Genomic DNA, 25,757 nt, shown 5'->3' on the forward strand with positions numbered 1-25,757 from the left:
ATATCATAGTGAAAAGGATGTTGGGATTGAAATTTGCAGGGGAGTTGAGCTGTTACGACTAGGACGGCAAATGAGGCCATTCCAGTCGATTACCTGAAAACTATTGCTCAACTATAAAATTTTCTTTTGAAAAACATGTCAAACACTTAAGGATATCTAGTTACCCACAGCCACCAATCCCATCTCTCCTTTGCTACCAATACTCTTCTGGAAGAGTATTAATTAGCTCCCCAATACATATCATACCATACCGTTTGAAGGCTATTTAATTTGACAATACCAAGTTACCAACCTTTACGTTTCCTTCTTGGTTGGGTTGAGGGATCAGCCTATCAGGATTCTTTGCAATTAATGCTTGGGATGGCGATTGAGAGAGGCTTCCGATGAAGCTCACGTATCCATGCAGGTGATTAGGGCCCTCTTTTATTAATTTGTTTATCTCACTATATGTTAATTTACTATTTATCTCAAAAGCTTAAACTTTAATCTTGATAAGTAAATGCTAATATGTAAAATATTTAATTAAAATGAGAGGCAAATTATGAAAAACAAGGTTCGAATTTGGACATTTTGTCTAATAAATTTTTTTAATTTAATCATTTAATTAATATATTACCATTATAAACAAGATTTGCTGATTTGAATCATGAAATGATACTTTGGATATTTTATACATGGCAACTCAAGACATCACACACACACACACACACACATATATAAAACAGTTTAAATCTTACTAAAAAGAGACAAATAGGATCGATGGTAATTAATTGAATATTAGGTGAGTTCAACAATGTTTCTATTAATAGAAAAAATAAATAGGGTTATGGATGATTTTGCTAATTGATAGAGAGAAACGGTAGTTGTGTAGGTGGGCGGTATCTTTCAATGGGTTTCAGTCATTTGAAAATGGCAGCAAAGAGCTTACATACACAAATGGACAGACTACTTTGTGTAGCATGGAAGGAAACTATGTAATATATTATATATTTGCTGATCAAACTCTTCATTCACCTACCGATTTACAACGACATGACATCGAAGATCTACCATGTCTTTTTTAAGGTGGTCAGTCGTCGCTTCAAGCTAAGTCAGAAATAAAGCTCCGAGCCACATACACAGAGAGAGAGAGAGCTAGAGAGAGAGAGAGAATGGATCATTGGTTTCGGACATTACTGTTTCTGGGAGCTTTCTTATTTCCGGCGTTGCTTGAGTCCTCAGTTCGTCACTACAAGTTCAGTGTAAGTACATTTTTCACTACTTTGTTGCATTTCTTCGCCGGCCGGCTGGCATGCAATACACAACGTACGTAAGAAAGCTTGCAATGTATGGCATGCTTTGACCCGGTTCCTCTCGGGTCAAACTTCAAAGCCATGCTTTTTTGGCATTTATTAGCGTAAATGAACGACCCAATTTAAAACCTATACCTTTTTTGGGCCATATAGAACTTAATTTGTTCGTTTTTATTGCTTTAGCAACCTAGCAGTTTTCATGCAATTGTATTTTGAGAAATTAGTTAGGACGGGAAAATGTTGAAGTGTTAATTAAATAATTTTTTTTTAAAAAAAAATAAGTGATAATTTAACATAGTATAATAATAAAGTTTTTAGTGTGGTGGATCTCACTTGTTAAAGATAAAGTTTGAATCCACACCTGTAAAAGTATTATAATATTAATTAAATGATTACATTTACATTTTTTATTTTTTATTTTATTTTTTTATTTTTTTTTTATCATAGTTGGTCAAGTTTATATATACCACTTTCAAATTTCTAATATTTTTCGCTTGAATTTGGGAATTAATGGTCCGCTTTGTCATCTAGAGTAATTAAGTAATTTTATGTTTCCAAAGAGATAGCTCAATCGGCTAGGACCAGGGCCGGCCCAACTGTTAGACAAGTTAGGCCGCACCTAGAGCCTAAGATTTCTAAGGTCCAAAAAAAAATTTTTAAGGCTCAAAATATTTTTTAATAAGGCCAAAAAAAATTTGCATAAAAGCTCTCAACATGCTTTAAAAAAATATTTTTATTTTTTTTATAATATAGCGAGGCCCTCAACAATCAACATGTTTTTTTAAAAAAAAAATTGAGAATCCCACAGACTTGTCTGTTGTGATTATTTTGCAGAAATTTAGCCTCTCACAAAAGGTTAAAATGTTTAACTTTTCACATTTCAAAAATGTTAAAATTGTTATTTTGCAATCTACGAAAATGCTGAAAAATAAAAATTAGCCTGCTTAATTTAAGTATAAAGAACAAAGAGTAAGGACAAAATGGTAAATTAGTCTCAAACAAAAAATCACTAAGTGCGGAATCAGTGCTTATTAGGTAAAATCTCCTGCCACATTAAAATAAATATTATTTCATTAATATTTAAATATTAAAAAAATAATGCCCAATTTTAAAGTTTTGCCTAAGGCTCCCAAATACATTGGGCCGGCCCTAGCTAGGACCACGCCTAATGAAGCGAAAATCACTAGTTAGAATTCTCCTCTCTTTCTTGTGCAGACATGTCCAAAAAAAAAAAAAATGAATTAAGTCATTTTATTTATCACTCCACTATCTACCTCTTATCTCCAAAGTTGATGTAGCATGGTCTAAGTCTTTAAAAAAAAAAAACCAACCCTAATGCACCAAATGAATTTAACAATTAAAATATATTAAATATTTGATATTATTACAATATTAATTAAATAATTAAATTCATAATTTTAATAATCCATTTCATTAAGATGTAAATAAAAATATATATTTCATTAATTATAGGTTGTCTCGAAGAACATCACAAAGCTGTGTGCTACAAAACCCCTTGTCACCGTCAACGGGCAGTTCCCGGGGCCAACTCTCTATGCAAGGGAAGATGAGACCGTGATCGTAAAGGTCACCAACCACGTGGCACATAATGTCACAATCCACTGGTGAGAAAATTTCTGCCTTTACTTTCAATAGAGAATATTGAATATTATTCACATCTAATCATCAATTTTTTTATTTTTTATTTTTTTAATTTTAATTAAAAAAGTAATCACTTTTATTATATTTTAGTTATCCATTTTGTCAAAGCACGACTCTTTATTTTAATAATTCATTTTCCATCACTTTTTATTTAAATATTATATTTGAAAGAATTTTTTTTTTTTAATTCTTTATTAAGATGAGAGAGAATATTAAAGGTTAAAAAATATTTCATTTTTATATTGGTGAGTCAACAGTGTCATCAAATATTTTTCCAAATTGCTAAGCCAAACGCTGCTCCTTTTATTCTCATTTTAGTTAGTATCATGACTAAGCTAAAATAACATCTGGCTACCCAAATGAGAATGTTCTAAACATTAGTAATGCCCAAATACCTAATAAAGTATTGGAAAATATTTGGAGCATTCTAACTTTTATTACGACTACTTATAAATATAAATTGATATGACAGTTCGCATGATACTGTCACACTAGTTACAATCAAATTTAATTGATTATTAGTTGACGTGATGAATGTCATGTAAACTTACAAACTGATGTGATAGTTTATATGTCACAGCTACATCAGATATAATCAAATTTAGTGGCGAACATAATAAATATCATTTATATTGTCTCGTCAATTTATAAAAGGCTTAAAACAAAAAGATAAATGCTTATTTATATTTTCATGTCTATCTTGTCGAATATATTTTTGCTGATTTAGCACGCTTTTTCATTGCCAACTCAATAAAGAGGTAGGCCAAAAATGCAAAAAATGCCAAAAAAAGAAGAAGAAGCATTTCTCTAATAAAAATTATATTCTTCAACGGGTTTGTAATGGCAGGCATGGGGTGAGGCAGTTTCGAACTAGTTGGGCCGATGGGCCAGCATATGTCACTCAATGCCCAATACAGCCGGGGCAGAACTATATTTACAACTTCACCCTCACCGGCCAGAGAGGCACGCTTCTTTGGCATGCACATATCTCCTGGCTCAGGGCCTCAATACATGGCGCCATTGTTATCTTGCCCAAGCGAGGAATTCCTTACCCATTTCCCACACCAGATAAAGAAAAAATCATTGTTTTAGGTGAGCTTTGATTTTTCAGTATTTGTAAAATTCGATCTTTAAATATCCTTAATTTGTTCAATATTCATAGTAATTTTGATGTGATTTTCTACTCTTTTTAACTGTAGCCGAATGGTGGAAAGTGGATGTCGAAGCTGTTGTCAATCAAGCTACGCAATCTGGTTTCCCACCAAATGTGTCAGATGCGCACACCATTAATGGCGATCCAGGACCTGTTCCTGGTTGCTCTTCTCAGGGTACTGAAATGGGGATGTGCATATTCTTGTTATGTGTCTAGAGCTAATGTGCCTTCTTAATTCATAATTGTTTTCACTAAGAAACAAATTTGAACAAAAAAAGCAAAAAAGAACAGTCTTTTCTCCCCAAAAAACAACAAAATTTTCTTCCTCTAACCCACTCTACCCACTCTATTAAATTAACATTTGTCCTGTTAATCCTATTAAAAATGTATACGAAAACCATATGTCAGTTTAATAGAATGAGTCGGAAGAATTTTCTCCGGAGAATTTTGTCAAAAAAATTATATTGTTTGGATAATTTTTCTGTAATCTACATTGTAGCATACCACCCATGAGCGTTTTCAACCTTGATGCAAAAGGACAAAAGCAAAATACATTATCAGCATATATGATTTATCAATTAAACTTTCAATCGTGTCTCTTTATTTTCATGGGTGAAATTTAATCCTTCCTTGTCATCTGCTAGCATTGTGGTTTGGAATCGATATTTTATCAATTGCTCACCCTTTCTTTGAACCTTGTGGATGATCAAACTTTAAGATATGATTCAGTCTGTTTAGTAGATTGTTATGCTAAATAGTTGTATCGCTGTCTATCAAATGGCGCAAAGGAACTGAAGAGTTGACATAGTTTTGCCTTTCTACAAGTGCAGGGGGATACACTTTACATGTTGAAAGTGGCAAGACCTATCTACTACGCATCATCAATGCAGCGTTGAATGATGAGCTCTTCTTCAAGATTGCTGGGCATAATCTGACAATTGTTGAAGTTGATGCCTCCTACACAAAGCCCTTCCAAACTGACTCAATATTCATCAGCCCTGGCCAAACCACAAATGCCCTTCTGACTGCAAATCAGGGCATTGGCAAATACTTGATAGCAGTCTCTCCTTTCATGGATGCTCCGATTGGCCTTGACAATCTAACTAATTATGCTGCATTGCGCTATAAAGGCAACCCTGCTAATCCCCCAACCATCTTAACCAGTGTTCCTCCTCTAAATGCAACTCCATTGGCACATGCCTTCATTGATTCACTTCGAAGCCTTAATTCAGAACAATACCCAGCAAAAGTCCCTTTAACCATTGACCATTCTCTTTTTTTCACCATGGCTGTTGGGGTTAACCCGTGTGCTACATGTGTTAATGGGAGCCACCTCGTGGCGGCTGTTAATAATGTTAGCTTTGTGATGCCAACTATAGCTCTCCTTGAAGCACATTACTATAACATTCCAGGAGTTTTCACTGATGATTTTCCAGGAAACCCACCAATAGCTTTTAATTATACTGGGAATTCGCCATCTAATATCCAGACTATGAATGGCACAAGGCTATATAGGCTGGCTTATAACTCAACAGTCCAAATTGTGTTGCAAGGCACCGCTATAATAGCACCAGAGAACCATCCAACCCATCTCCATGGATTTAATTTCTTTGTGGTTGGGAAGGGATTAGGGAATTTTAATCCTGAAAAGGATCCACAGAAATTTAATCTTGTTGATCCTGTGGAGAGGAACACAGTTTCAGTACCAACTGCAGGATGGACTGCAATCAGATTCAAGGCAGATAACCCAGGTAAATTTTCACCCTTATCTTGTTTTTTGTTAAGAGAATGTTTTCTTTTCTTTCTACTTATTATATTTTTGAGGTTTGTCATCAATTCCAGTAAAAGAGACACTAATGTAAAAATAAATTCCATATTGATAAATAGTCTTTTTCTTGATAATGAGGTTGCACCTTCTAGTGTGTCTTGGCATGGCAGAAACCCAAGAGGTTCTTTCAATTTTCTTTGAGATCACTTCATGATGCGACTCCTGAAAGCAGTGGACTTTGTTTTTTAAGTTACCTAGTGCCATCCAAAGAAGAAGTTCCCACTTCTTCCTTGTCCTGTAAAATAAAGACAAAAAGATATACAGATTTAACCTTCTGTGAAATGTTTTCTCAAAAAATTTTTGAAGTTGTTCAAATTATTCTCAACAATTCTGTATCCTAAAGCTGTTCCAAATATTCTACTTTGGTGACTGTAGGTGTTTGGTTCCTGCATTGCCATTTGGAAGTGCACACAACATGGGGGCTTAAGATGGCGTTCCTGGTAGACAATGGTAAGGACCCGAACGACTTTCTGCCACCGCCTCCTAGCGACCTCCCCAAGTGCTAGAATGTCCAATAAACTCTGTTTTTTTCACATCAATGCTTGGAACAAGGCATCAGAAGAGGCCTGCTAAAATACAATACACCTAAAGATGCACAAAAGCTTTGACATGGTTAATAACAACAACGAAGTGGTTGGTTGTTTTTGGGAGAGGAAGGGGAAACAGAAAATGGGCAAGTTTAGTCTTACTGTACAACTCAATTTCTTTTCTTTTCTCTCTTTTTTTTTTTTTTGGTTTTTTCGGTTGTTCTTTTTCTTGTGGGTTGGAGTTATACTTTAGAGTGCACATAAGGGTATATGTTCTTGGTAGAGCTTAGAAGGATCTTTAAAATCTCATGTTTGGAATTGAAACTTTTGAATTACTTGTTTATTATTATTGTTACTTCGGTGAATGCTTCTATTTCTATGGCTTATCGTGCCAATAACTTAAAAAAAAAAAAAAAAAAAAAAAAAAAAAAACTAAAAGAAAGTCACATTTTCCTATCTTGAGAAAGAATTGGTGGGGTGCAAAAGGGCAATCTCAGATTCTCAGCAGCGCGCCAGGTAGGGGTCGAACCTACGACTTTCTGCTTAGGAAACAGACGCTCTATCCACTGAGCTACAGGCGCATTTTTGTCCACTGCGATTTGATGTATTATTTTCAGAAAGATATATATATTGATGTATTTAGAATTCCCACAAGAAAAAAATTCCAACAGTGCTGACAAAGATAGGTGCATTGAACATATAACTTCTTCAAGAAAATTCAAAATAAAATTTCTAAATGTCAATTATTATATGAATCTTTGACCAAAAAGAGTTGATTCCTGAACATTGATGGTTTTTCATTTGGAAACTATTCAGTATTTCACCAAACCATATTCGTTCAACCAACCTTAAGGAACTCCTTTGAGGCAAGTTTCACATTAATTACCCCCCCACCCAAAAAAAAATCCACATTAGTCCAACCATTATGAAACATGACACATAATTCTTTGTATTTTCTCTTATCTTTGATATGATTTTGGGTTGGATAGCATACCTGCCAACACCTCAATAAGAACACGACTGTAATATAAAGTAAACGAGTAGAGTTTGTGGGTTAAAAGCACGTTTTTTAATAAAATTGCAAAAAATATCACATTTGAAGAAAGAAAAAAAAATGGTGGGTTAAACAAAATTCACATTTTCAACTTGCTGCATGATGATGTATTTTTAAGAGCGCACGATTTTAGAGGTTGAACTGAAACTTTACTAAACGTTTAACTACATTTTAAAAATCATTTTTTCACTAATTGCGTTTTAAAATTGTTACTTTTTCAAACCGAGTCCGTCTAAACTTAGGGGTAAAAGGTTAACTCTTTAGGTATGGTATCACCCTAAAGGGATTATGTCATCCTAAATTTGGTGCTAATGCATTAAATTCGGTCATCTATAATCCCCTTGTAACATCTTTCCTCTTCAATTAAAATAATAATAATAATAATAAATGAAATATGCTTGGCTGACTCAATTTGGCAGCCAAAAATCTCTACTCTTTCAAACCACACTTAAAACAACTACCTACCATATTTGATTGGAAGAATGATTCTCTCCATTTCAAATATCTAGTTTTAGTTGTTTTAAGAGGGGCAAAATTGTCCAAAAAAATAAAATGACAAAACTACCCCTTTAAGAACGATTGATGGGATCCTCTCAATTTCAAAATTTTAATTTCTGTCTTAACAAATCAAGTTGCTTAAACTCAAATCAACTCAAGATTAGTTTTGATTAAAATAATAACAATAAAAAATAAAAAGGTTTGTGATTAACTTATTACTTATTACTTTTTACTTTCACTTTTCTTTTTTGTGGGGTTTGGAAAATTGGGAGGGGCCATTGAAGTAACGAAAGCGATAAAAAAGAAAAAAAAAAAAAGTTCGACGACTTCAATTTTATAACCTTAACAAGCTAAAAAATAGCTTAGAAAAGCAAAAGAAACCAAAAATCTTATCAATTTCTCAATAATTCATTCAAAAGCTATCTTTTCAATAAATCTATTATCTTCTTATAACTTTAACCAAAATCAACTTAAGAAAGCAAGTAAATCATCTAAGAATGAAACATTACAAAGACCAAATTTCAAAGGCAATAAAATCTTTTTTTTTTAATCAAATGCAAGAAAATGTTACAAGGGAAAGGCAATAAAATCATTTAAACCTGAAAAGTCTAGACAAAAATGACAAGTCTTAAGTGTATATGCACCCCGTTCGACATATTGTCTCATTTGTAATTCCATTCGAACCTGATTATAAATGGGACATTCATCCTAAGCTCATATTGTCTCGTTTGTAATTCCGTTCCAACTTAATTGCGATCGGAGCATTCTGTTTTGATTTGCAATCTTAAGTCAGCCATAAAAAGTGAGACCTCAATCTCCTTGGGATTTGATTAAAAACTTAAAAGGGCACAAGCCAACACAAGTTTAAACCTCAAACTGCCTCAACCTTGGTTCATTAGCCTTAAATTAATCAAACCTTGGGAGGTTAATTTGAGAGCCTAATTTGGCCCGTTGAAAAAGAAAAGAAGGCAAAGGGAACAGATGAGAAAATCCAATGAACAAACACACTATTATAGTATTATAAGAGGAAACTTCGTCACTAGGCCAGTAAGTAGGCCTTAGACTGCCACACTCCACTCTCAACTTGCCACATTTCAAGCGTCCTTTTCTCTGTCCGATTCTCCTTTACTTCGAACTCGTCCACAACCACCCGAAAATCTCAACTGGTTCTGATTCATATCTTGGATTCTCGCTTGCTCACTTTCGCTCTCTGTTTTTCTGTTGTATATTAATAGATTTAGATTTCTTTTTCTTCTCCTCAAAGAAACCAAGAGAAATAAAAATGGTTTCCCGCTTTTTCTTTCCGGATTCTTCAGAATCCATCTCTTTTCTCAACTGGGTCGTGCTTTGTCCACCTTTTTCCACCGTATTGTTCTCGGGTTCGTCGAATTTCTCTCTCTTTTCTTGATCTTCTAGACCTTCTTTCGCTCTGTCGGCTAAGGGTGGCAATCTGAATAGCATAAAACTTCTCTGCTTCAAAATCAAAACTCCAAATTCCATCTGGGTTTGGGCTCTCTCTCTCTCTAGGGGTTTATACCAAAGCAACACAATCAGAATTCTCTTGTTTCTCCATGATTCCCTTCGATTCTTAAAAGGTGGGTCTTTTTAAGATTCTTTAATTGATGCTATTAAGAAAAGGAAATTCTTGATTCCCAGTAAAAGATTCTGAATTCAATGCCTTTTAAATCATTGTAAAGATTACATTCTCTCTGCCTTCTGTCTCTGTTTCTCTTACTTTAAAAACTTGATTTCAATCCTTTCTTACATGAATTATCCAGCTATTGTTGTATATTAGTGCTCTGTAATTATGGAAACTCTATATCCGGGATCCCCTTGGTGTCTCCAAGTAAGCGAGAGCACAGAATGGACTAGGGAAGAGAATAAGAAGTTTGAGAGTGCTCTTGCTATATTCGACGAGAAAACCCCTGACCGATGGATGAAAGTGGCTGCAATGATCCCCGGTAAGACGGTTTGGGATGTGATTAAGCAGTACGAGGAATTGGAAAATGATGTTTGTGACATAGAAGCCGGCCGGGTTCCAATTCCCGGCTACCTCACCTCTTCTTTCACATTGGAGTTGGTTGATAATTGCAGCTTCGATGCCTATAGAAGAAAGTCTTCCACTGCTCGGGGTCCTGATCAGGAAAGGAAGAAAGGGGTCCCGTGGACAGAAGAAGAGCACAGGTGAATTAATTCCCTTCAAAATTCTGTTTCTGGGTGCGAAGTTTCCATTACTCGTTCACTTGCTGACAAATCTTAGAAAGCTAAAATATTACACTTTCTGTTGTTCAAAACATTTCTGTTTCTGATGGTAAAAATGAAAAAACTATCAATATAAACACGTTTCAACTTTCCTTGGCCATTAACCAAATAAATTTTCCACTATGCCACATTGTTACTTGAGTCACACTTGAGTAATTTCTAATAGGGTTTGTTTGGTTAATGAATTGCAGGCGGTTTCTGATGGGGCTCCTGAAGTACGGTAAAGGGGATTGGAGAAATATCTCCCGGAATTATGTGATCTCTAAGACTCCAACTCAAGTGGCAAGTCATGCTCAGAAGTACTTTATAAGGCAGCTTTCCGGAGGGAAAGATAAGAGGAGGCCAAGCATCCATGATATCACAACCGTCAATCTCACAGAAACTGCATCAGAAAACAATAAGCCACACTCATATGATCACTCTTCTGTGCTGACACCACAGCAAAAGCCCACCAGCACACCAAGAATTTCGCTCGACTGGAATCAACCTCATGATGAAGCTGTCATGGTTTTCAACTCGACTCATGGAATTGGAAACCTTTTCGTGTCACCTCCATATGACTTTAAAGTGCAAGGCCACAATCTGTTTGGCAGTGCTTATTATGGAGCAGCTCATCCCAAACCGCACAACTCAGTGTTTCAAATCCAATGCTCAAGACATCAACAACGTGGATAAGGCAGCCATTTTTTTTTTTCTGTACTCATTGATTAAAAAAGTTCCAAGTCCGATCATGTTCAGTATAATTTCAATGTTAGTGCCTTTGTCATGGTTTTCTGTGTGATTACATAAATGGGGGCTCGAGTTACATGATTTTGAACAATACAGAAAGATAAACTCTTATACATGGTGTCAATCTTTGAACTGTGAAAATCAAATAAAAGATCTTCAATTTATCTGTATATTTCCCTTCTCTTGAATAATTTATTCTTTTACTGATGTCAGCATTACGGTAGGCAGTTTGAGGATGCATTTAAAAATAGCCATATCAATAAGATATGCTTCTCAGTGTATAAAGTGAACATACATATTTGTCTTGGAGTTTGTGCTTCTTAGCTTATTTTCAGCCTTTCTTTATTTTCAACTAAATAATGCTATTTAGCCACCGTTAATGTAACAGCAAAAATTAACATTTAGATCAATAAAGACTTGTAAAAAAAAAAATTAAGAGTTGGCTTTGACTGGAACACCATGTTAGTCGTATAGCAATTTCTCTTGTCAACTTCAACACATATCAAAACTTAAATATGATGGATACCCAGTTCTGCAAATAAGTGGGCTGACTGCTCTGAGGCTAGATATCCGTGGATCCATTATGCATTCATATGTGGAATAGTTTTTTGTGATAGTTGCATACAAGCAGCCATGGCTTTGGGTGATGTGGCCAAATTTGCTGACTCACTTGTCACTTTTTCTGATATTCCACAGTATCTGATTGCTTCTTTTCCTCTTGGTACGCTTTCCGCCAGTCTCACCTTTATGGTATAATATGGCCAAGTTGACCAAGATTCATCACCATCACTTAGTCGAAGCTGAGTTTGCATTCCACTTAATAAGCATCCCATGCTTCAATCCACGCAAGAAAGCCATTGTGGTTTGCATTTTTCTAATCATCTTTTTTATGGACCTATCCAATTTTGCCTTGTATTTGATATTTCTGTTTGAGCCAACCCAGTTGTCGATCGTGGCAAGACTGTTGCATCAGCATATTTGCTCCTTTTACCAGTCTCTGAAAGCATCATGCTTTATAGTGATTCTGTATTTTACTTGAAAATCTGAAAAGGGATTATAGACATATAGTTGTATTCAGATTTTAGGCACGTTTGTAACCCTGATCATTGGAGTAGAGAACCTAGCTTTGAAATTATGCAGCATCAGGGATTGACTGTTTCCTGACCATGGAAGATTATTATTTGAGTTTTATATCTAGAATGACTTCAAACTTCCCCATATTTCTTTGGTGCCACAGTGCCAGAGATTTAAAAGATTAGACTCTTAGAGTGCGTTTAGCCCGCGATTCGGCAAGATTTCTAAAAAATTGCAGAAAGCGTTTCATGTGAGAATGCATTTGAAAACGTTGAAAAAAAAAAAAAATCAAGTTTTCAAACCGCACTGAATTGTAATTTTACTAAATGCTTAACTTAGTTTTGAAGATCGCTTTTGCATTAATTATGCTTTGAAATCACTATTTTTTTTTTTTTTTTTTCAAACTACACATTTTGAAATCGTTAGATCAAATGGACACTTATAGTTCTTTCCATGCAAAAAGGGTCCTTGTCCTAAATGCTAGGCAGTCCTAGTGAGTTGATTATATAAAGATCCATTTGAGTGGATGAGATAAAAGTAGAAATTCACAGTTTAATTATATCCGAGGAATGTTCTCATCACCACAGGGTAGGTGCGCAGAAAGAAAAATCACATCAATATTACAGGAAAAAAAAAAAAAAAAATTAGAATACTAGAATCATCTATGTTCTCTGAAAAAAAAAAAAAAAAAAAAAAAAGTTTTCACTTTTTAATGTAAATCCCCCCTCCTCATAAAAAAAGAAAAAGAAAAAGAGACTATTGGGGTACTTCATTGGGCCCTCATGACATGGATGATGATGCATCACTATCTCTATCTCAAAGATGGGCATGCCACAAATGTCAAGTGAAATAAAAAAATCATGTTTCCTAAAATGCTGTTACTGTTTTTGTTTTGTTTTAGTTGCCATCGTGGGTTCTACTACCATCAATTTTGCTGCTGCAACTATTATCAAAAAGCTCAGTGCCCACCCAAGTCACTTTGCATATATCAATCTCTAAACCACACATTGAGCATTAAAATTTCCAGAGCAACATAAGCAATGTGGTTATTAATGTGAAACTTTTTTTCCTGTTTGCTATATGACATAACTATCAACTTTATACTGTATTTTAAGAAAAGCAGCCTTTCTGCAAGTTGCATAAGAAAGCACTCTGCCCACTTTATGCTAATTTTGATCAAACCTTTGAGAAGGTTAAAAATCTTTCCCTTTACCCATCTTTCCTTATTTAAAGTCTTAACAAAAGATGAAATCTTTTAGAAATTTTTTTTTGTTTGCTCTTCAAATCCTTTTGAAGAACCATGCAAAGGCCATATTCCATGTTTCAAACACAAACTTCCACTATTTATAAAGATGCATTTTCATTGGCCCACATGGATTTGAGGATGATCTTCCAGGAAGCGTTTTGTCATCAGCTTTGTTATAATGGGTAGTACTTGTGGACAAATTATGACTAAAAGTTAACAATATGTTTACACTCACAAATTCCATTAGCTATTATAGAAGTGAAAGTAAGTATCCGGGGTGAAGAAACAGAGCCAGTACAGAAGGGTGCTGTATCATTTCTCTGATAAAATCAACCAAGTGATACTACCAACATCCCTACTGTTGAGAAATCATGCACATTAGTGCAGCACACTGTGCTATGGCACGATTTTGTTGGCCTTCTAGGTGAAAAGGACCTTAAAAGATAAAAATAATAATATACTATGCAGATGATCATTTGTTAAACAAACAAAGAAAAGAAAGAAAGAAAGAAAGGGAAATCTGCATTCTTTTACACCCATAATTGGACATCACAAAATGGTGAAAGGAAGTACCTTTGAAGAATAAGGACAAAGCCATTGCCTGTAGGTTATCTTAGGGAAGAAGAACCTGTTCTATTCATAATTGGAATTGACTTCATCTCCATGGAGTCGCCCACTAGTGCAATTTCACTTTTGTGTTGAAAATAAAAAGTCCAATGATGTTCTCTATTTTCTGTTTAATAATTGAAGTATTGAAATTTATGTTTCTAGCCAGTTTAGTTTGTCAAAGCATTCACATCCGGTCCATCAAATTTAGCAAAAAAAATTATATTTTTCTATTTTAACTATCAAATTTTTCAAATCGCTTATATTTTACTCTCTATTTTAGCTATTCAATTTAAACACGGCTAGCACCGTCGCAGCTAAATGTAGACAATTTTTTTTTTTTGTCAATTTTCACTGCATGACAACACAATATAACATTTGGCTACCCCTACTAGAATGCTCTCAGTGCCCAATAAATTCAAATTTCTAATAGAGCTGATGATTACAGACCCAATTTCACTTTTGTCCCTTCTCTTCCTTTACAGCAATTTTTTTTTTTTTTTTGAGCATCTTCCTTTACAGCACTGCATTTGCTTTAAATTAACTATTGGATGACTCTACTTCTATCATCTACACATGCCAACAGCAGAGAGTGGTTCCATAACCTGCCAAAGACAAACAGCACCTTAAATTACCATTTATCATAAGAGTTTAAGTTTAAAAGAACACATGGAATAATATCACGTTAAATTATCAATTATTTTGAAAACTTAAAATTGATAAGTGTTGAATTTGTTTATTTAATTAATATTTTAACATCTCATAACATTTTTCTACAAACTTTCCAGTCAAGAGATCACACTTTGTTAGACCTGGCCTATTAAAATATTAATTAAATTATTAAATCATTCATTTCTTATCAATGTAAAAGTTTTGAGTTCGAACTTTATCTTCATTATTCACCTGCTATTTTAATTAAATATTTCACATGTTAGCATCACTTATTAAAATGGGGTTTGAACTTACATGTGAAGATGAATGTTATAATATTAATTAAATGATTAAAATTCATTATTTGCTATCAACTTAAGTTTTGGAGATAAGTAGTGATTTTTTATTTCCCTCTCTCTCTATTTCTTTATTCATTTCTCTTTCTTTTTCTTCTTTCAACAACGAGCAAGTATATGTTTGGGGAAAAAAAAAAGAATACTTAAATGATATAAAGAAAGAATAGATAATCAAATGTAGAATTCATTTAAAAAGTCATTAGCTAAAATAAACATTTTTTTATATGACAAGAAACCTGGCAGGCCCACTTCGTATACCCGCCCCTGTCAGGCAAATTTTAGACCCGTATAAAGCACTATCTCTACACGGATCAAGTAAGACTTTGACTTTACTGGTGGGCGTAATCCCAAAGAATTGATTACACTTAAGGAGGTTCGAAACTTGATGGCTAATGGGGATGCCATCCATTACCACTTAAGCCAACCCCTCGAAATTTTTATGAGGTATTTTAGATAGAAATGTAAAAAATTCATTATGAATGCCTTTTTTATGTTTTTTTTTTCTCTAATCAAATTGAGAAAGGGGTACAAGTGATCAAAAAACCAAAAAAGGGTGAACTCCCCTACAACCGACCCAAAAACGAAAGATAACAATGCAAGTAAACGAACCAAAGTAGGAAATTGGCCAAATAAATGGTCTAGTCCTCTCAAAGGGACCACATAAAGCGGTTTTAAAGACAAAAGGAGCACATAAATGATCACAAACCTCAAAAAATTCATAAACCCTAATTACATGTATAAAAACCTCAAAAGGTCCAAACACATATGTACCCCTAACAAAGAATACTATCAACCATACGAAAGAAGTCAATACAGGAAAGGCACTGATAAGATCCGGATATGGTAAGAGCATTATTTATATATATATATATATAATGATTAGTTAGTCCCATTTTTCAGTCTGGAAGGTTTTCAAAATACTCTACATGTTTCTCATGTAATCTACCATTTTAAAACAAAAACATGTTTCTCATTCTTTGTCAAATCACAACCTCCACAAAACGATCGAATTCCATAAGAAATCACATTAAAGGTCCAAACATTTCAAGGCTAGTATCACCACAGATCTAAATTTCTAAAGTAATAAAACCTAATAATAATATAGCGTCTGCCACCATGAATCATGCATTTTATAAACTCAATCATGTCAATAATTGGATTAGAAAAAAAAAATCATGTCAATAATTGTAACCACAGACAAATCTATAAAATCATGAAATAAGTCCATGAGAACGTAGAATAACATATAGTTTCAGAAGAATCTGAAACCAAAATATCCCTTTAATTACAAGTAGGTGAAGATGTCCCTAATAATTCTAAAAGCCAAAAGCCTAAAGGATCTCAAGGTTGAAGACTCCATTTGATTATTTAAGTGATTAGAGCTTCTGTCTTTAGCCATTCGATAAAATGTTATCTGATAACCATGTACCGTTGCCAACTGATAATCCCAGCTTTCAGAAGGTGGTAGATTGCGCACACTAGAATAGCGCCTTTCGCTGGAGTCGATGACATTGCGGCTTGAATTCTGAACATATGCATCCAACAGCTGCACGGGGTTGGACCACAACGACGAAGATCCTCTTTGAACCCTATACAATGACTCCAAGCTCCTTTGCACATTCTGCTGCTTGAGAGAGTCATATAGACTTGAATTTATAAGATGATCAGACCCCTGCTCCCACAGATGGTAAGTATCCAGAAATTTCCTTTGTAGTGATATCCACTTTTAGTGATGAAGAGGCAAGCTTAGAATCCACTCCTAGCAACACATCCAGTTCTTAACCTTCGCTTCTTGAGTAGCTTGCCCATGGAAATCATACAGTTGACCCCAAAACTCATAAAGAACTTGCGCTAGTTGACGCCTTGCTGCACGACCCAATCCTGCTAATCTTGGAAGACTTCCGGCACCACTCCCACCTTCATCACCTTTCCCACTGAGACTTCTAAATGATCTCCGACCCTCAGATGTCAAAGATGGGGTGCTCCCAGAAACCCCTTTAGATGAAATGGTGAAGAAGTTGAGGCTTTAAATAGCAAAGAAGAAAGACACGTGTTCTGTCCGAATGGGTTTAAGAGTATAACGGATGTAGGTAAGTGGAAGAAAATTAAAGTTTAATACACTAAATTAATAGACTTTGAACATTGGCGTAGTGTTTGTAAAAGACGCGCAAGTTCATGAAAGTAAAGTTACTCATTTTTCAAGTAAATATTGACTTGAGTATCGTAATTCTCTTTAGTCGGCACACTCGACAAGATCACTTATACTTATTTTCTTCTCCAGTGGAATAAAGTAGAGTGTCAAACCAACTGATTCTTCGATGAGGGAGATTGAAAAAATTGTATCGCCCACGATAGCCCTCACTCATTTAGTTTTATCATAACATATAGACATAATACCTAGGATAATGTCTATATGTTATGATAAAACTAAATATTTCTATGCAACTTAATAATATGCGAACTTAAAATGTTAAATTTCACCGCCTTATCCGACATATGGGGGAACCTGTTTGTCACAATAATATGGCAGCAAGTAAAATCAACTCTTCATTTTTTATTCACAAACTTGAAATGGCCCAATATTGCACCCAATAAAACAATTCTTTCCAATAAGATTGACTCAGCGTATTAATACCAAGTAACCAAAGGGTTGAAGAGTTTAGGCCAACTGCCCCAAACAGGGAAGAGAGATGGCAGCACCAAAGACGCAAGTGCTTCCAAATTACAGAAGAAAACCCCCAAACTTATTACAGGACTAATGTCTAGCACTAGGAAAGAAAAATGAAATAAAATTGAAAACCTCTTACCAAAAGGGAAAAGCTACCTGAATTTATGAACAAGACGTGACAGGAAGAGGACTCCTTCGCAGATAGGGTGGTATATACAGCTCTACTCGGCAACTAAGGCTTTTGGATCCAGAGGGATCACAGTATCTGGAAAATCTGTTCTCGGTCCAGCAAGGGAGTAATATGCAAGTATATGGGCTGGATGCTCCACTACTACTACGTTATCGTCCCCAAGCTGATCAACAGGAACTTGTCTGGGAGGAATCAATTCAATATTCCAGAATGGGCGCGCCATTGCTAAAAGGTCACGACTTCCAGATGCTCTATATCCTTGCACCCATAGGTACCTCAGAGAAGTCAGTTGCATCACAGCAGCAGCCAGGGCACGCTCGCTGAAGCAGCAGCACCTCATTTCTAGTTTTTGTAAGCTGGGACAGCCCCTAGAGAACTCCAAAAGCCCGGCATCAGACTCCCCAACAGAACCCAGAAGCATCCATCTTATATTTTGGCTGTACTGCCCAACATAACCAAGACCCACATCAGTCAAGCCCCCAGGCCGGACATACAATGCAAACCTTCTAAGCTTTTCACAGCCCCTCAAAAGAGCTCGAACCCCGTTGTCAAGTGGCAAATCTGTTATCCTCTCTTCTTGGTCAAGCAAGACCAGGCGAAAATCATTGAGGTTTTTTGAGTAAGTGCCAATATATTCCAGAGAAGCATTTGTGATATCAGACACATAAACAGCCAAATATTCCAGTTCTAGGCAGCCCTGAGCCAAAGCAATCAAACCTCTTTGGGAGACTACCCCCCCTTCATCATCCATTCCCTGCTCATCAGCACCTCGCTCAATCCTAAGCCTCTTTAGTCTCTTACAATTCCGAGCAAGATCTTCTAATCCTCTATCTCCAATAACATTCCTTGTCTGTCCATACAAAAAACAAAATTAGAAATATATGCAATTTTCAGATACAGTTCCTAGTCCAAAAGAAGAGCACCACTTAGTACCCTCTCACTCCCTTAGGTAGCACTAATTTCTAGAATATGCATCTGTATTTTGGCATTTTGCTTTGTCCTTTAGTTTCTAAATCCTATTTTCCAATTGTTGACATTCTGAGTCAAATGGCAAATTTAAAATAGAAGTATAGACAAGGTAAAATTATAGGAATCTAATCTTATAAAACCCAGAAGCCAAGGTCAAATTATGAGAATTAAGTAACTGTAGATTCTTATGGAAGAAAAAAGTTCAATAAATAGTTGAATAACAAACTGCAAAGAATCTGCGTAAGAAAACCAGAAACAAAAGCCTGTTCAAGAATGTATATATATGGTAGAAATAAGAGAAAATCCATGATTCAGACCAAAGGGGGAAAAAAGAAGAAGATATAATAATGATAAGAAACGAGACAAAAAGAGAAGAAATGGTTTTGTGATTCTACCTCAAGAACTTCTAAGTTGGGGCACCTCTGGATTAACATACAATGGTCATCCGTGTCAAGCAGCGCGTAGAGGAGATCCAACTTTTTGAGTAGGGATGCATAAGGGAATACAATTTCCAGTTCATTCTTCCCCATGTATGATAGACCTAAACGGCATAAGTGTGGGGGTAATGATACAGTTGAGTACCTCTGAGGTTGATCACTGAAGGAACCCCCACAAAATTCTTCTAAAGCAGCTGCAGAACGAAAGAAACCTTGGAGTTCCAAGATTTCATAATCACTTACTTTAACCGAGATTAAGGAGCGGCAATTTCTTGCTATGAGTTCAAGGTCTTCAAATCTGACCTTTTCAAGATAGGTCATGTAAAAATTTAAAGTTTCAAGAACTGTATTGTTCACAGCAAGCTCATGTAGCCAGTCACCATCATTCTCCAAAATTGAGCTCTCCTCCAAAAACAAAGTTCTTAAATTCCTGAGGAAGCATATAAAATTAACACATCAGTCAATAATGACTACAGATCAGATCAGAGCCGCAGAAACAATAGCTTAATTCAGTTGAAAGCAGATTGTGCTCACACTTCCACAAGATCAAAGTTGCATAGAAATGAAAAAGAAAAATGATCTCTTATACAACTTTAACATATATGCACTACCACAATATGCTTAAAATTTTGTTATAATTTCATGTTTCCAGCAACAAGAATCTTAAATACTGCATCAATTAATATACCTGACATACTCATACTCTCACAGACAAAACTCAGAAACATACTAGTAATGGCCTGAATAACTGGCACCAAATACAGGTACCAACCAAGATTTAAAATTAGCGTGGGTATCACATGATCAATTCAACACTATTCTCAACTAATTTGCACCCACCACACAAGTCCTGTTTCTCCGACTCCAGTACATGTTCATTAATAGGTCAACATTTTTCTTCCACTATCTCAACACTTTCTTGTTTCTTCTTTTGGGGGGCGAGCTTACAGTCCTAAGTCATACAACAGGGAAAACAGGGATTTATTTTAATAAGATTAAATACTAATGGAAAATTCCAAAATGCATGTAAAATTAGAAGCACAGAGAGAACTTTAAAAGGTTAGCAAAATTTTGTGCGTAGAACACAATTCTACTCGTTGTTTAAGCTGCATTGCAATTGCAGGAAAGATATAATTCATTTTGTACATCCTGAGCAGCTTTAATGCCAACTTTAAATTTCTAATGGAAAATTCCAAAATGCATGTAAAATTAGAAGCACAGAGAGTACTTTAAAAGGTTTGCAAAATTTTGTGCGTAGAACACAATTCTACTCGTTGTTTAATGCCAACTTTAAATTTCTAATTGTCCACTGTAGTACAAAAAGCTGCTCAAGTAAAAAAATATCAAAGAACGAGTAAATGAATAGAATGTATTACTATTACACATGTGAGGACTAAAACTTGACAAGCATATCAAAATGACCCAAAGCATCTCTCTAGAGATTCAAGTTCTAATTTTTAACATCACACATGCTAAAATCAGTTCACTTTATACATATAAAAAAGAAAGAGAAGAGACAGGGGAGGCATTGCTTATTCATAGATCTCCTTTGATTGCACTCATACTCAATTGCTCCATTGTTCATGGTATTGCTATGCTTTCCACAGTCCCCAAGTCCCACAACCCAGATGATTATCCCACACTTCTCAAACCTTCACCATGTGCATAGCCCGTAATCCTACAATTCTCCAACCTTCACCTTGTGTTGTAATCCAACTCGAAATCATGACTAGTTGTTCACTAAAATTTAATTCATAAATTCTATAAGGATGAGCATATTCATGCTTTTTGGAATAAATCCTGCAATTCTAACAAGTGACGAGTTTCAAGATACAGAATCAATGCAGTTTGCTTTCAAAGCAAAAGCAAATATATAATTCACTCTGTATCATTGCAAGAGCTACCTTTCAAACTCACTCAAAATCTTCATGTATGTACAGTTCACAAGCATTTGCTTGTCAAAAGTATAAATATTTAAGTTTTTGGTCTCAGTCCTAGATCTGATGCATTTGAAGTAGTAATTAACCTTTTAATCCATATGCCTTCTTAAAAAAAGAAAAAAGAAAAAGAAAAGAAAAAAAGATTCATGATCAGATCTTCACTATTTAAAATTTGTTATGACGGTATTGTTAGTTCTACTCCATCCTTAGAATGTTTATATGGAATGAGCAAGTGTTCCTATAATTCAACTTTTCCAAGATGTTTATTATTTCTAGACAAATGAGAATGTTTCCATTCTCCAAATCTTGATTCATTGCCGAGCCAACATAGAATCCAATCCTGACAAGCCTGAGTCTTTCATTACACAGTATATCATCTCGACTCTCAGAGTACTTGTGAGGAAATCTTTCCATCGATCACTCAAGTGAAAATAACTAGTTGTCACAATTGATCTCCATACCATAAAGAGTCAATTATTCACTGCCCTTTCCAAAACTGATTGCCCCCAAAGCTGCTCAATCATTCACACAAAAGTTTCACAACATAACCCATGTGCTTGATGTAACAATAACTATCTATTTATTCTATTTTCTTTTACTTATCAAAAAAAACAATAATTAGTACAACTTCTTTTCAATAAAATTATTACTTATAAATATTTGGGACAACTTCCTCTGATAAGTGATTAATATATTCATCACCATGTTTTCCCTCCATTCATCTAGTTATTTCACCGTTTCAAGAACCAATGCTTTGTGTAGCCCATTGTCATACACAACCCATCATCTCTAAAATCTAGTGGAAATTTAGTTAGATGATTTTCCGATTACGAATTCTAACCTAAGCATTACATGCGCCAATCCCAGCTACCTAAGCAACCCTCAATGTGACCAATATGAATTGACAATGCAAGGAATCCAATTAATGCTGATTATGGACAAATCCAGAATATATACAACTATTGTCTAAAAAAATATGTTATAGGATTATGAAACCATTCAAGAATATTCTCACTTTCCGTTTGTACTCGACCCATCTATCAATGGTAAATTTTGTTAGAATATTAATTAATGATTAAATTCACTCTTTCCTATCAACTTGAGCTTTTGAAAAACGCAACGATAGTTGGGCCTCTATCATCTTCTATCCAGTAGACTTGGTAAAAGGGCCTCAACCTATTTCCAAAATTAGAGTTCGACCACATCTGCCCTTTTTTAGGGGGATCAAGTTCCTTGCCCATTTTCAACCCCAATCTCTTTACATTTGTTTTGGGTATTAGCAAACCTAGCCTAGCCTTTGTCAATCACACTAATGCAGAGCACCCAACCATGTCAAGGCCCCCTTAAAGGTAAGCAATCATTTAACATAGTATCAAAGCAAAGATTTTGAGTTCGAACCTTATCTCCATCATTAACCCCATTTCAGTTAAATATGTTACATGTTGGGTCTTACTTATTGAGAGGAAGTTTGAGCCCACGGGTGAAAAAGAGTGTTAGAATATTAATTAATTATTAAATTCAGTCTTTCCTTATATGTTTAAGCTTTTTGAATAACTAGTGATTAAACAAATTCAAATTGACTGCGAACATACTTTCATTTATAAAACTTGCCATTATTAAAAATAATATATTAAAAATTTCACAAACCACCGAGAAATTGTACAGTACTGTAATCCTCCTAAATGAGGAGGGTATCAATTCACAAGCGTCAACTTTTTTTTCAAGCTTTAACTTTCCAAAGAAACTGAAACTTTCTCTAAGTGGTACATTGTATCGGATATAGATATAAGAGAATAACTTTAATAAAGACCTTGTGTAAACCAAGTCCTTTACACCCTCCAATGGAGAACTACCACATTAAGAGAAACCCATTGTTCTGGCAGGGGTGGCTGCGCCACCACCCCATTGTTTATCACTCCCTATTTCGGAATGGGGTGGCCACGGCCCCCTTTTAGAACAGTGGGGTGGTCGTGGCCACCCCCATAGATTTGGAAGGGGGGCCACACCACCACCCTCTATTTTGCAAATAGGTAGACACTATATGGTGTGGATAAGCGCCTTTGGTATTGTGTTCCATGCTGACGTGGCAGCTATTGGAGGGTGTAAAGGACTTTATTTCCACTAGGTCCTTGTTGAAGTTATTCTCTAGATATAATAATTGAATGACCTTAATTTTGGCTAATCGTTGAAGATAACAACAAAGAGTTTGCATACAATCAAAAATAAATTAAAACTAGCATGTCAACCATTAAAAATGCAACCCCTTAACAACAATTAGAAGCACTGAACTGTATCAGAAACAAATGATTGAAAAAGGAAGTTGAGACTAACTAAAGATAAAGGAAAACTACACAAGTCACGCTCAAAGAAATTCAAGGCTTGCAATCCATATTGAAAAGGAAGTTGAGAAACAAATGACTGAAAAAGGAAGTTGAGACTAACTAAAGATAAAGGAAAACTATACAAGTCACGCTCAAAGAAATTCAAGGCTTGCAAACCATATTTAACCAATCCAATAGCAATAAAAAAATAAACACGTTACACATCATTCTCTCAATCATCTCTTTTGCAAATCCACCATTAAATTTGTGAACTCACATGTAGGTTCCACAAATTTAATGATGGATTCATCCATTTACTATACAGAAATGACTGAAAGATGGGCAGGAGAATAATTTTTATCATTTCTCTTAAAAATAAAAAAATAAAAAAATAAAAATTATCTAATAGGATTCAAAAAACAAAAGAGAAAGCTCAGTAAGTCACACAATCTATAACAAATCCAACAGCAAGAAAATAGCAATAAAAAAATTTATAAAAAAGGATTCGAAAAATAAAAGAGAATGCTCAGCAACTATTTTTCATAAAAGAAACCTCGGCCAGGTAATAAACTGGAAGAATCAGTTAGTAAGCAGATTCAACACAAAAAGAAACTTTTTTCCTTTTCGTTAAACTTAATAAGGCACAAAATTCTGTTAGATTCCTCTTCAAATTAATAATAATCTTTCCTAATTACCTAAAATTTAATTCAATCCCGAAATTAAAGCCCATAGCAAAACAAGTATTAAATGCAAATCCACAAGAGTACAAAACCTACAGACGAAAACAACAAACTTGAATTATCAAAAACAAAAAGAACACAAAAAAGAAAAATAACCTGCAGGAGCGACCGATATGAAGAAGCCCATCGGTGGAAAAGCCAGAGCACTTGTCGAGCTTGAGCGTGTGGAGCACGCGCCCGCGGGACCGAGCAAGAAGCTCCAGATCCAAGTCCCTGACGATCATTCGCCGGAAGTGAAGCGACTTGAGGCAGTTGAACGACTCGGCGATCTCGTTCACCCAGGGCGTGACGTAGCCTCCCCAATCCTCCGGTATCAGATTGAACATCGCGGCCCTGGGCTTTCCCTTCAGCTTCAGCGACTCCAGGTGCTGAAACCTCCGGCGCAGCCGATCGGGGCTCGTCGTGTAGCAGAGCGCGATCGTCACGTGCTTCCGCGTCTGCGCGTCGAGCTCGTACCACCGCCGGCACACCAGCGACGCTGCGTCCCGGTCCTTCGAGTCGTGGATGTACGGCATCACGCAGCCAAGAACCACGTCCGACATTCCGGCACCCATTCTGCTCACGTTCCGATCCTCCATCGCCACCAGAACTCTCCAAACCACCGTCCAAAACAAAACCTCAACAAAGTAACAAAAGATGAGCTCAGAAGCTTCGAGTGAGCTCCTAATCTCCAAAACAAGCCCAAAATCGGTTCCAAAAATCAACTAAAGAAACAAAACCGTAAACTCGCAACCGAGCTCACTCTTCAACGGTTACGAGCGAAACGAGCCGGTCTATTAACTAAGGAGCGAGAGAGAAACAAACGCGGTGTAGACGAGATCCACATGGTGCGAGGAAGATCGGAGGGCGGAGATCGTCGGAATACGAATCCAACGGCGACGGTTGGAAACAGTTGAAAGGTGGGGATTAGATCAGACCCTAGTGAGGGGTCGATTATGCGCCTCTAGAATAGAGAAGGGAGGGGTTTGGGTGTAAAGAAAAGGAGGAGAGGAAGAGAGGGGAAACAAGGAGAAGAAAAAAAAAGTGACGATAAAGAGGAAACGACAAAACTACACTAGCGCAACCAATCACACGTCATTGTTTAGAAAGTGAAGCTCGATATCTGTTATTTTCGCTCCGCTCTCTGTTTTGCTTAGTAGCAGTTCTAGTGCGGAATTATTGGCACTTCTGGTTAGTGGTGGCAACGTGGCGGGACGTGATACGCTGGATCGGGATATAAGGCGTTGGTGATCGCGTTGCTGCACCGGGTACTGTAGAGGGGTGGTTTTGGTTTTGAGAGTTTTAACGGTAAAAATATAAAAAGGGAAAGTTGGGACTGCAGGTTGCTTTCCGGGGTTGGAAATGATTGAACCTAGAATTTTGTGGCAAACTTTCCAGAAATACCCTTGGTTATTCAAGTATTGCGAAAGAACGACGTAGTTAAAAAACCACTTTTAATAAAAGAGTAATGGTAGAAGTACTTTTTTTTTTTTTTTTTTTTTTACTATATCTTTTCTAATTTATTTGAATCGATTAATATTTAGTTAATTATATTTGAATAATATTTTTGTCTTT

At 35.7% G+C, this 25,757-nt stretch overlaps 3 protein-coding genes and 1 non-coding gene across 5 annotated transcripts; 2 read left to right on the forward strand and 2 right to left on the reverse strand.

Annotated features, from left to right (window-relative positions):
• The first annotated feature begins 1,151 nt into the window (after positions 1–1,151).
• On the forward strand, positions 1,152–6,751 carry LOC132186152 (laccase-4). The gene is made up of 6 exons (XM_059599985.2): positions 1,152–1,241; positions 2,766–2,917; positions 3,802–4,046; positions 4,154–4,282; positions 4,938–5,858; positions 6,311–6,751. The coding sequence occupies exons 1-6, from the start codon at positions 1,152–1,154 to the stop codon at positions 6,439–6,441; spliced, it is 1,668 nt and encodes a 555-aa protein (XP_059455968.1). The 3' UTR covers positions 6,442–6,751.
• Positions 6,752–6,970: 219 nt separating this feature from the next.
• On the reverse strand, positions 6,971–7,043 carry TRNAR-CCU (transfer RNA arginine (anticodon CCU)). Its single transcript has one exon. It is a non-coding gene; the product is annotated as a tRNA-Arg (tRNA).
• A 2,037-nt stretch (positions 7,044–9,080) lies between these two features.
• On the forward strand, positions 9,081–11,171 carry LOC132186157 (transcription factor DIVARICATA). 2 transcript variants are annotated; one of them, XM_059599996.2, is made up of 3 exons: positions 9,081–9,609; positions 9,793–10,198; positions 10,468–11,171. In XM_059599996.2, the coding sequence occupies exons 2-3, from the start codon at positions 9,822–9,824 to the stop codon at positions 10,949–10,951; spliced, it is 861 nt and encodes a 286-aa protein (XP_059455979.1). In that variant the 5' UTR covers positions 9,081–9,609; positions 9,793–9,821; the 3' UTR covers positions 10,952–11,171. The 2 variants fall into 2 exon arrangements, with proteins under 2 accessions (XP_059455979.1, XP_059455978.1); XM_059599995.2 differs by having other exon boundaries at positions 9,081–10,198.
• A 6,301-nt stretch (positions 11,172–17,472) lies between these two features.
• Positions 17,473–25,228, reverse strand: COI1 (RNI-like superfamily protein). Its single transcript, XM_059600313.2, has 3 exons — positions 24,300–25,228; positions 19,161–19,632; positions 17,473–18,646 (listed from the first exon to the last, which is right to left on the reverse strand). Exons 1-3 carry the CDS (start codon positions 24,779–24,781, stop codon positions 17,828–17,830), a joined length of 1,773 nt encoding a protein of 590 aa, XP_059456296.1. The 5' UTR covers positions 24,782–25,228; the 3' UTR covers positions 17,473–17,827.
• Between the last annotated feature and the right edge of the window lie 529 nt (positions 25,229–25,757).

The sequence above is a fragment of the Corylus avellana genome, chromosome 6 (assembly GCF_965113065.1).
Source record: "Corylus avellana chromosome 6, dhCorAvel1.hap1.2, whole genome shotgun sequence".
NCBI lineage: Eukaryota > Viridiplantae > Streptophyta > Magnoliopsida > Fagales > Betulaceae > Corylus > Corylus avellana.

Bases quoted from the DNA above. Each gene is read 5' to 3' on its own strand.
- LOC132186152 (XM_059599985.2), top strand. From the start codon at position 1,152: ATGGATCATTGGTTTCGGACATTACTGTTTCTGGGAGCTTTCTTATTT. The intron at 2,918-3,801 runs GTGAGAAAATTT...TTGTAATGGCAG, and splicing joins CATAATGTCACAATCCACTG to GCATGGGGTGAGGCAGTTTC. The intron at 4,283-4,937 runs GTACTGAAATGG...CTACAAGTGCAG, and splicing joins TCCTGGTTGCTCTTCTCAGG to GGGGATACACTTTACATGTT.
- LOC132186157 (XM_059599995.2), top strand. From the start codon at position 9,822: ATGGAAACTCTATATCCGGGATCCCCTTGGTGTCTCCAAGTAAGCGAG. The intron at 10,199-10,467 runs GTGAATTAATTC...AATGAATTGCAG, and splicing joins TGGACAGAAGAAGAGCACAG to GCGGTTTCTGATGGGGCTCC.
- COI1 (XM_059600313.2), bottom strand. From the start codon at position 24,781: ATGGAGGATCGGAACGTGAGCAGAATGGGTGCCGGAATGTCGGACGTG. The intron at 19,633-24,299 runs GTTATTTTTCTT...ATGCTTCCTCAG, and splicing joins CATATCGGTCGCTCCTGCAG to GAATTTAAGAACTTTGTTTT. The intron at 18,647-19,160 runs GTAGAATCACAA...TTGTATGGACAG, and splicing joins CCAACTTAGAAGTTCTTGAG to ACAAGGAATGTTATTGGAGA.